Source organism: Ictalurus punctatus, chromosome 18 (genome assembly GCF_001660625.3).
Source record: "Ictalurus punctatus breed USDA103 chromosome 18, Coco_2.0, whole genome shotgun sequence".
Taxonomy (NCBI): domain Eukaryota; kingdom Metazoa; phylum Chordata; class Actinopteri; order Siluriformes; family Ictaluridae; genus Ictalurus; species Ictalurus punctatus.
The window spans coordinates 18,501,585-18,513,194 of NC_030433.2; the positions used below are offsets into that span (position 1 = coordinate 18,501,585).

Genomic DNA, 11,610 nt, shown 5'->3' on the forward strand with positions numbered 1-11,610 from the left:
TATGAGTTGCTATCCCCAAGTCTCATGAAGCTGAACAGGCATGGACTTTTTTGAATGAGATTTGAATACTTTTTTGTTCACATGCACTTTTTCCCCCCAGAATGCTATTTTATTACTTTGTTGTTTGCATGCAGTCCGTCCGTCCGTCCCCGAATGAGATATTATTACTTTTTTGTCCACATGCACTTTTTTTTCTCCAGAATAGTTGAATACTTTTTAGCATTGTCTCACAGATGATATAATATGTGACTGTTGCACATGATTCTTAGGAAGTTTTTGTTCAAACATAGCACGGCATTTAGGTTTTCTGGTGTTCTGTGACTGAGTTTAAGAATGGAAAAATCAGAGAAAAGGACAGTTGGAAATAAAGAGTTGAGTGAAAGAGGTCAATGGAGCAATAAAGTGGACTTTCTATTGGCTGTGGCAGGAAATATTGTTGGTCTGGGCAACGTCTGGAGATTCCCATACCTGTGTTTCAAAAATGGAGGAGGTAAATACCTGATGGTTGGCAAAATGATCTAAGCAGTGAAGTAACATAACATTTTTATGTGCCTTGTTTGTGTTATTTGTTTGTGTAGGTGCATTCTTGATACCTTACATTCTCTTTGCTGTGACTTGTGGTGTGCCACTCTTTGTGCTTTCTTTCGGCCAGTACACAAAGCAGAGTCCAGTAAAATCCTGGGGAAGACTCTGTCCATTAGCAGAAGGTAATTAATTTATTTATCCCTTTATTCTGCAAAGAATGCATCTATAGTCATTACTAATATAAATAATGGTAATTGTTGATACAGAATATGCCTGGCCTCCATTAGTTGCTTGCTTTTGACTTTACACAGAAGTATTTGCTGATGTACTATAACTTTAAAACGAACTACTCTTTGCAGGTTTAGGTCACGGAGGTTGTGTAACTACACTGTACAGCTGCGTTTCTTATAATATTATTCTGGCCTGGAGTCTTTTCTACTTCATAGCATCTTTGGGCTCCCAGTTACCATGGATCACTTGTGAAACACAAACAAAATAGGAACACAGGTACAACACAAATGGCTTATAGATGCACATAGACTGAGACCGGATACTTTATATATCAGTAATGTGTGTGGTGGTCTGGGAAAACTTTTTGACATTTTATTTTTTTATTATTATGCAAGCTCCTGGGGTCTTATTTATGGCATAGGACATGGTAAAAAATGTGTGCTTAAGAGCCATAGTATGTGCAAGAACATATTGCACATACAAGGTATTTATCACATCGTGCTTATGCACAACTGTAAGCAATAGCCATTGCTAAATCCCACACACACACACAGATGTTTATTGGAAAGGGTTTAAACAATGTTTTTCATGCTTTTTCAATGAACCATAAACAATTATTACCCTTGTGGAACAGTCCTTAAGACAGAAACCGTTCCCAGGTGGTAGACAATAATTAAGGTCACAGTTACAATAATTTAGGGCACTAAAGTGACCTTTTTACTGACTTTGAAAAACACCAGAAGAAAAATACTTAGGTGTCTGCTCACCTGCGTGAACATGCCATAGTCCTGCTGCGTGGAGGCAAGAGGACTGCAGATGTGGCCAGAGCAATAAACTGCAATGTCTGTAATGTAAGATGTTTAAGACAGTGCGACAGGGAGACAGGAAGGACATCTGATCGTCCTTGCAGTGGCAAACCACGTGTAGCCATGTCTCCCCCAGACATAATCGAGAACTTGCAAATGCCTTGGTGGAAGAGTGGGGTAACATCTATTTAAATGTAAAAATCTGGCATGGAAATTTGTTTCATTTTTGCTGTCTTTTCTGCTCCCAGTTTTGGTAATGTAATGTATTATGGTTTGCGTGATAGGAATGAAGGTTAGATGTGTCATTATTGAACTTGCAGGTGATTGGGAAATGCCAGACCTGTCTCTAGTTTCTCTTTGGAATGTGCCCGTATCTAAAAGCCTTGAAATAAAGATCAAGTGAAATTGCACTGTGCAAACAAAGACGACTGATGATCCACTCTTCACTCTCAGCATAGAGATTCCAGCGGTGCCTAAAGCATGCTCCTCCCTCTGCAAAGCTGCATGAGCCAAATCTTTAAGCAAATCATCATCCTAATCAGTCTGTAGATGTGTCTTTACAATTTTTTACTTTACACTTTGGCTGTCACCTGTCTGCATCTGCATTTGTCTGCATGGTTGTGAGCACCAAAATGATTAATTCCTTTCTCAATTATGCTGATATGACAGACAGTAAGTGGGATGTAAGCGGCTCATAATCAGTTTACCCACTATTATACTTTTCGCCATTTATATCCTTTTTTTTCTTTTTTTTTACCACTAGAGGTTCCTGCACAGTCAGGAGTGTGCTGAAATATGCATACATCCTCATGCATAATAATGAATAATGAATAATAATAAGTCTTTATTAGTCACATATACATTACAGCACAGTGAAATTCTTTTTTTTCCACATATCCAAGCATGGGGTCAGAGTGCAGGGTTAGCCATGATACAGTGCCTCGGGAGCAGAGAGGGTTAAGGGCCTTGCTCAAGGGCCTGACAGTGGCAACTTGGCAGTGCTGGTGTTTGAACCACTTACCTTCTGATCAGTAACCCTGCGCCTTAATCGCCAAGCCACCACTACCCCCCTCAAAAAATCCCAGATTGAAGCTGTTCTGTACTGAGGAAGGGGCTCAAATTGATGATGCGGACTGAACAAAAGTTACTGGAAATGTTTAGTTGCAATTATTGCTGTACAAGGGGGTCACACCAGATACTGAAAGCAAAGACTCACATACAGTAGCAGATGGCACTGCAGGGTCGACATGCACGGGCGGCTGTAGAGAGCGTGCGTGCACAAGACTGAACTGTTGCATATGGACACGTGCCTTTGTTTTGGTTTTGGTCCTTCTTCTGTTTAAGCATTGGTTGATGATCGAGGGTGTGTCTTTATTTGCCACAGCTGTCTGTGTTCCAGCTGGATTATGTTTGCTATTTAAAGCCCTCGTGTTACTTTATACCTCGCGCAGTATTATTCGTATAACTGAATGTAATGGTGGATGCGTTATGCATGCTAGGCGTTCTTGTTTTCATGTCCTGCTCTTGTTCCATGCCTCGACTTTAGTTTATGTTTAACCTCGATGATCTTGTCCAGCATAGACTGCGTCTTCTGTGTTTTGACTGCTGTACTCACTTTTGTGAGATACTGTGTGTATGTATGTATATATATATATATATATATATATATATATATATATATATATATATATATATATATATATATATAAGGAGTAATTGATGTCCTCCACCCTTCCACCCTTTATAGAATGGCTGAGGCCAACTGAGTTAGGTGTGTAACTGGTAAACTTTGAAGGGTTTTCCCAGATCATGAGCACTGTAATAAACATATTGCACCTTCTAGCTGAAGGACAGTGAATCACATCTGTCATTCAGAACAATAGTTTAATATGTAGTGATGTACTTTTTGGATTGCCTCCTGTTTTTATTCCTCTCTCTGTACCTATTAGTGAATAGAACTCACATCCAACCAGATCAATGTGACTGTCAACAACACTCAAGGAAATTTCAGTATTTCTTCTGTCATTGAATTCTGGGAGTAAGTTCATAAAAACTATCATTTAAAATACTTACAGTATATCATATAGATTCACCTACTTCACTAACATTTCTTCTATGACTACCAGAGGCAGAGTGCTGAACATATCCCAAGGCATTGAGATACTGGGTAATTTGAACTGGGAGATTTTTCTCTGTTTACTGGCTAGTTGGGTGGCCTGTTACTTCTGCATCTGGAAAGGGGTCAAGTCAACTGGAAAGGTCAGATTTTGGTTTGCTAAATATTTGCACAAATTATTCTTCAAACTCACAGTTAACATAAATGTACACAATAAGAATTATTTGACTTTAAAAAAAAAAAAAAACATAAAAAAAAACATTGGCTCTTTGTAGAAGTGTGTCTGTAACCTATGTTATTTTTGTCAGGCAGTGTATTTTACAGCCATCTTTCCATATGTGATGATGTTCGTGCTGCTTTTAAGAACTCTAACTTTACCTGGTGCGACGAATGGTATAAAGTGTTATCTGTACCCACATCCCTCACGGCTTACAGACCCACAGGTAGTGGAGCCATGACTGTCAAGTTATTTTGACCATAGTTGAGACAAGATACATACTGTATGATGAAATCTAAATTGAAAAAAAAATTCTTTGAATGTCACACTGTAGGTTTGGATTGATGCAGGGATTTTCTTCTCCTACGGTTTGGCAACTGGCAGCTTATCTGTTCTTGGAAGTTACAATAGTTACAAAATCAACTGCTATAGGTGAGCACCCAGCAAAAAGAGATAATGATTGCAATGTTTTTCTTGTCTTGGAATTATGACCTATATTATAACCTACCCTCAGGCAGTAGCCATGATGCCTATGCCACAACTGTGGTCAGCCTGCTTCTTTATCATGTTGATTTTATTGGGCCTGGATTCACAGGTAATGTAGGAAGTTGTTGGGCTTTTGGCTTTTGGTTTTGCTAGCTTCTTGCATGGTTGTAAAAAAAAAAAATTACATTGCAAAAAAAACCTGACCTTTTATATCTCATTAGTTTGTTGGACTTGAGCTGGTAGCATCCTCTGCAATTGATATGTTCCGAGCTGTACTACAGAGGCCTTACAGGAGGGAGCTCTTTCTTTTATTCTTCTGCATTGCCTGCTTCTGCTTTCAGATTCTAATGACAACCCAGGTAATAATACACACATGGTGCACATGTACCTGATACACAATAATTTGCCAGTTTATTAGGTACACATACCTTGTGCTTATACTCCTTGATCATTTTACCATAAGCAGCATGTACAAGAGGCATGAAAAGATGGTGAGTCACAGTAAACAACATGCTTAATCTTCTGGAGGGCCCTAAATAGATTGTTGAATTGCAGGCTGAGTTTATTAGATCCCTTGTAGGGAGTTGCTGCCAATCCACGGGTGGGAATTTGACCTGATCACTATGGTAAAGGATCATCTACTGCTTTTGTCAGCGGAAGTCATTTGCATGAACCAGGAAACCACAGGCGAATTGCCTATTTGCATAGGGTTCCATGGGAATAGCAGTGCTTGATATCCCAGGACACAGGGGTCAAAGGATATTATGACAAATTGAGGACGTAAGCTCACTCAGTATTGTGGCAGTCTATGCAAAAACATTCTGAATTACTTGAAGTTGTCTTCCAAGTGGATTGTGGATACTGTCCTCAAGTAAGACTCACAGTTATTCTCAATTTCACTAGGAACACTGTTCATACTCTAAAGTGAATACTAGTAGCCAGTTTTTCATAAGGGGATGAACACACTTGGTAGAGGTGTAGGTAGTACATGACTGGATGTAATCGGAAACATCCTAAGCCAAGGCGGGCCAGCAGTAATTCTCAGCAAAAAAATTGTATAGCGTTCTGACATGGCCTAAAGCCCATTCTGAAACCCTTCCTATCCGCTTGCAAAGACAGACTAACAAAAGAATGGATGACAGGATGAATCATAATGAGGCTAGGCTGGTGGTTATCCACTCATGAAAAAGCTGGTCAGGAGCTTGGACAGATTGGGATCTGATATAGGTGTACCTGATAAAACCTGATTAGAAATGTGTGTAATTACATAATAAAAAATGTTGCTGTACCAAGTATAGTGTAGAGATACCTAATAAACTGGGTTTTAATTAATGCACAGTAGTTCAGTACTCTTCTTATTATTATAATATTTTTTGAAATATTGTATTATTTTCAAAATGCTTCTAAGGCACAGAGATTATGTTTTCATTATTTTGTTCTTTTCCTAGGGAGGAGTTTTCATCTTCCAACTTATTGATTATTATGGTAGTAGTGGTGCTTGCTTACTTTTTATGGGTCTGATTGAAACTGTAGTAATTGGCTGGATTTTTGGTAGGTCTTATTGTTTATTTCATACAAGTCTTTTCCTATATACTATGTATACAAGAAATATAATATAGTAAACACCCCTTATTTTGAATGTCCCTCAAATCAGGAGCTGATCGCATGTTTAACGTCATTGAGGATATGTGTGATAAACCACCGAGTGCATTCTTGAAATACTGCTGGTGTTATTTCACACCACTGATGTGCCTTGTAAGTTATTCATCTTACGTCATACCACAGCACAGTTGAATTCACGATTCCGAGCAGTTCAGACAGTAGTGTCAGCTGCAAGGAAAAGCACAGGTTTATATTAATGCGCATATTCTAATATGTTATCATTTCTATTGTATGGCAGATGTTCCACATAAATGGATTTTTAAAACGTGTGAAATTTTTGGTGAGAAGACATTTATTTAGCATTTTAAAAGGAGGCTCCATTGTCTGTGTTTTGTAATAGCCAGAGATAAAGCTCTGGACACAAAATTAAGAGAGGGAAAAAAGAGAGACTGGTGAAAAAGTGTGAAAAAACAAAAACAAAAACTGCATCTCTGCTTCTCTTTTATACCTTATCTCATTATAACTACAGTATAATTTAACAGGAACTAACTTTCTTGTAGTTATTCCACAACATTCGATGTGACAATCAATGAATAAAAACTATGATGTGTTGTTCTTTTACAAATACAAAAGCGTTAGCATTGTCTATGGTATAAGGGGAAACATCTCAGAATGTGCTGTTACAAGAAAATAATCAGCTGCGGAGAGTACCTTTTCATTTCCTGTTGGGCCACACCACCTTCACCTTATCGGTTGATTATTTTCCTACAAGAGCATAAAACAGCATGCCCCTAAGTGTTTTATTCCATACTTATGCACAGCATCTTTCAGCTAAACATTCATCATCATCATCATCATCATCATCATCATCATCATCAGTTTATCTTGCTTACTCAACCTTTCCTTTGCTTTTAGGGAGCTTTCATTTTTAATCTGGCAAGCTATAAGCCCCTCATGTATAAGAATGTTTACGTATATCCAGACTGGGCTTATGGTCTTGGATGGCTCATGATCTCATTTTCTCCTATTCTGGTCATTACATGGGGATTGGTGAAGCTATACACCCACTCAAGTTCACTAAAACAGGTAAGGAAAGATTTTACAAACATGCCTCGTAGTTAACATCTTTCATAGTTGAGTTGATATTTATTCTCTTTTGATCGGTACCGTTGTAGAGCATATTGGTTGCAAAACAAGTGTAGAATAAAATGTATAATCTGTGGTTTTTCTTTCTGAACAGAGTTTTAAAAGTATATGTACTCCAGATGACAAACTCCCGATGCCAAGAGCACAGCTGCAGATTAGTGAGACTCTAATGGCAGGAATTTGATGACCACATATTCATCATTACAAGAAATTATCCATATAGACATCCATATACTGTAGTTGTAATTTTATTAGGTACCAATAGATTGTAGCTGCACTCATTATAATAATTTAACGTAGCCCATGTGCTGTTTCCAATCTGATCCATCCATCAGTGAAAAAGGACCACAGTTTACATTTGCAGCATTTAGCAAACACACTTATCCAGAGCAACATACAGACATGTTGTGTGTGCTGTACTCTGTACTCAAGCATACAGTAGCGTCTATCAAAAACATACCACATTAAGGTGCACTAACACTGTTGTGTTTTTTAAACACCTCATATGCTTGTTTTTTCTACATCATTACTCCACCTTGTATAGTTAGAGACTACACAGTAAAATCCCTAGTGTTTAATTAAGTCCAATGGATTTATATACATGTAGGGTGTTAATTCAACACTATGGGTGTTAAATCAACATTGCTGATTTTGTGTACATCTCATCTTTTTTTCCATGCCCTATGTATTGTCCTGTAGCTTTTTTCCCCCATTAATATCAGTTTCTGGACCTTACGTTAGATGGATAAGTTTTGTCGGTGGACTCAGCAGTGACATTGCTGTACCTGATACACTCATACCATACTCATACTCAGAGCCTTTTCAGTTGCTGCCCCTTGTTTATGGAATCAGTTGCCACTGGACATCCGCTTGCACCTTCTATTTCCACTTTTAAAAAGAGGCTTAAAACATATCTCTTCTCCCAGGCGTTTTAATCTTATTTTTACTATTGTCTATTGTCTGTCTTTATTTGGTTTTATTCTTTTTTCTGTTTTACTTCCCTTACTCTGTTCAGAACTTTGGTCAGCTTCACTGTGTGAAACATGTTATATAAATAAAATTTACTTACTTACTTACCAGGACCACATAAACTCACTGCTGTGCTAAGAATGATCCAAAATTAAAATAATATCTGTTCAGTGGTGGTCACTTTCCATTGATGGCCCAGGTAACAAGCTAACAAATTACATAGTGACAGATGGATGGATCTAATGAACATTGAATGAATAATGTTCAGCTTGTTTTTCCCTAAATAAATCTCCACTTGCTTTATATATGCAAAGTGAATGTAGAACCTTCATTCTGCCCCATGTGCTAGAGCACACAGATTTAGTTAGCTTTTTCATGTAAGGAAATTGTTCTGAAGCTTTGCAGATGATACGTTACTATACTAACTGGTGCCTTTTAACAGGTCCTTTTTAATCTCACTGGCATTAATTAAGTCTGTGTGTAGTTAAAGACCTTGAGAACAAAATTTCCCGAATTAAGAGAAGCAAATTATCATTGCGGAAAGGCTAAATGTGCACTCTTAAATATTTCATTGTTGCTTCAATTGGTTTTTACAATACTGAGAGTGTGAAATGGGTCTGCTAAGCCATGTCTCTAGAGATCATGCTTAGCTTCCAGCAGAGCAAACAGGATATCGTGAGCACTGGTAATGTGTGTAAAATTTTGAGAATTCTCCTCTTCATGAAAGAGCTATCAAGAAACATCAAGCTAAATCTTGATGAAAATCATTCCTTATTGAACAAAAAATTTAGTTACAGATAAGCAATACATTATTGCTCACTCTGAATTTGCTGTTAGAGCCACTGGGGATATATATATTTTTTTGTGTTGCTGATATTATTGTTGTTTTTCTTAGAGATGTGGAAGTGATTTATTAAACCCCCAGGAGCTGTTTTGAAAGGAAAACCTCATTAAGTGAACACATTTCTTTTCGAATTTGTCCAAAAATACCTTATTAACCATAATCAAAGACTATTCATCAAAACAGCGATTCTTTTTGGCATTGAACTCTCTAGGTCCAATCCAATCTTTTCTTTAAGGAGTAATTTAAACACAGACATTGTTCATCTTCTTATTTTTGCCTTTGCAGATGGTAGAAATGAGGCCAATGCTCTTGACTGCTTTAAATGTACTATATATGAAAATGACTTCTGTATCTTTCAGGAATCAACCTTCACTAAAGCTACAATTTTCATATTGTCTTCACATCATCTTCTGATTACAGAATTTTGTGAAATTTCTGAATTTTTAGAAGGGTCCATATTAAGAGTTGACAGCTAGAGATAGATATAGCCAGCTAAAAATGTTTCTCTGTGTGATAAAGACAAGATAAAACTTTATTGTTATGGCAACTTGCTCAAATAGCAAGTTGTATATCTAATAGCATAGACATACAGACAAATGAACAAATAGATAGATAGATAGAGTGCCCTCCACTAATATTGGCACCCTTGGTAAATATGAGCAAAGAAGGCTGTGAAAAATGGTCTTTATTGTTTAACCTTTTGATCTTTTGTTTAACAAATTCACAAAAATACTCTGCTCTCGTGGATATTAAACAATTGCAAACCGAACACAGATTTATTAAAAAAAAAAAAAAAAAAAAAAAAAAACGTCTTATTAAATTGTTAAATATAGGTGTACAACAATTATTGGCACCCTTTTAGTCAATACTTTGTGCTACCTCACTATCTCTATAATATCCTTATATATATATATATATATATATATATATATATATATATATATATATATATATATATATATATATCAGCTCTGTGTCTTCTTCTATAATGCCTGATGAGGTTAGAGAATACAAGGGATCTGAGACCGTTCCTCCATACAGAATCTCTACAGATCCTTCAAATTTTGAGGTCCATGCTGGTGGATTCTCGTCTTCAGTTCACCCCACAGGTTTTCTATGGGTTTCAAGTCAGGTGACTGGGGTGGCCATGGCAAGACCTTGATTTTGTGGTCAGTAAACCATTCTTGTGTTGATTTTGATGTATGTTTTGGATCATTGTCCTGCTGGAAGATCCGACCACGGCTCATTTCAAGCTTTTTGGCAGAGGCAGTCAGGTTTTCATTTAATATTTATTGATATTTGATACAGTCCATGATGCCATGTATCCTAACAAAATGTCCAGGTTCTCTGGCAGAAAAACAGCCCCAAAACATTAAAGAGCCGCCACCATATTTAACCGAGGGCATGAGGTACTTTTCCATATGGCTACCTCTCTGTGTGCGCCAAAACCTCCTCTGGTGTTTATTGCCAAAAAGCTCTACTTTAGTTTCATCTGACCATAGAACCCGATCCCATTTGAAGTTCCAGTAGCGTCTGGCAAACTGAAGACGCTTGAGTTTATTTTTGGATGAGAGTAGAGGCTCTTTTCTTGAAACACTTCCAGACAACTTGTGGTGATGTAAGTGACTTCGGATTGTACACTGAAATCAAGCAATCAAGAGCAATTAAAAACCTGGTATCATTGTGAAAAAGGGAACTAACCTATAAAAGAATGGGAATAAGACACATATGATAAATAAGTCAAGTAATTATTTTATGCATATAATGGTGACTCTTCTCTCTCCTGATATAGCTTCACTTTCTCATGTAGAACTGTATAATTTCAAACTCATCAAAATCCATGCTTCACTGGCTCGCTTAAGTCTTTTCTCTGAAGTCATCTCTGAATTACAGATAAAAGTTTATTATGACATTTCTTTATGCCCTGTAACACAGTCAGTGTTAGTCACTTGGACAGAGAGGTAGGATCAGCGAGTCACAGACAAACATAGAACGTGTGTTCATTCAACTCGTCATCATTCCCAGGCTGAGTCATAGAGCTCTTTGTCTTTGCCAGGCTGTCTCAGAGAGTGTGGTAGATTTGAGATTTCTGACAGCTAGACAACAGCAGAACATTTATGAGATTTTTGTCCTTTTTTGCCTCCCTCAGTTGATACTCACTATAGCTAGTGACGGGATTAGTGTCTCTGGGTGATACCTGTAATAACATTTTTTAGCATCTCCTCCATGATGTGCTGTTAAGCATTCATTCACCTTCACAACAAGAATTTTTATTCATATTTATGTATTTACTTATGCTTTGTTTGTTTGTTTATATAGCCCTTTTAACAGCAGGTTTACAATGTACTTTTAGAACTCTTATATCACATTAAAATGCAAAGATTATTAGGTGGGGCTAGTATTTAAAAACAAAGACAAAAAAACAAACAAGCAAAGAAAAAAAACTTAACTAAATCCAGCATTATATAACAGTGTTTTCAGACTCCTTTTTAGAAGTGTTAAGTGTATCAATAGCTCACAGGTTTACAGGAAGTTCTAGCGCTAAGGGCTTATATGCATTAGTTACTGATGTTTGGTTGCTGATTAGTGTGCACAGTGGTATACAGTAATTACAGAATTTCATGATGAATCATCATAAACAGTAATTCCTGTAGTTCAGAGAGCTATC

General features: G+C 37.2%; 1 protein-coding gene across 1 annotated transcript; it reads left to right on the forward strand.

The window, feature by feature from the left end:
- Positions 1–333: 333 nt before the first annotated feature.
- Positions 334–7,313, forward strand: LOC108278579 (sodium- and chloride-dependent GABA transporter 3-like). The gene is given in 13 exon segments (XM_053687970.1): positions 334–490; positions 579–707; positions 885–1,004; positions 1,811–1,815; positions 3,536–3,600; positions 3,689–3,821; positions 3,987–4,121; positions 4,230–4,490; positions 4,603–4,740; positions 5,830–5,932; positions 6,036–6,136; positions 6,899–7,069; positions 7,224–7,313. Coding segments are annotated over 13 exon segments (1,608 nt in total).
- Positions 7,314–11,610: the final 4,297 nt, after the last annotated feature.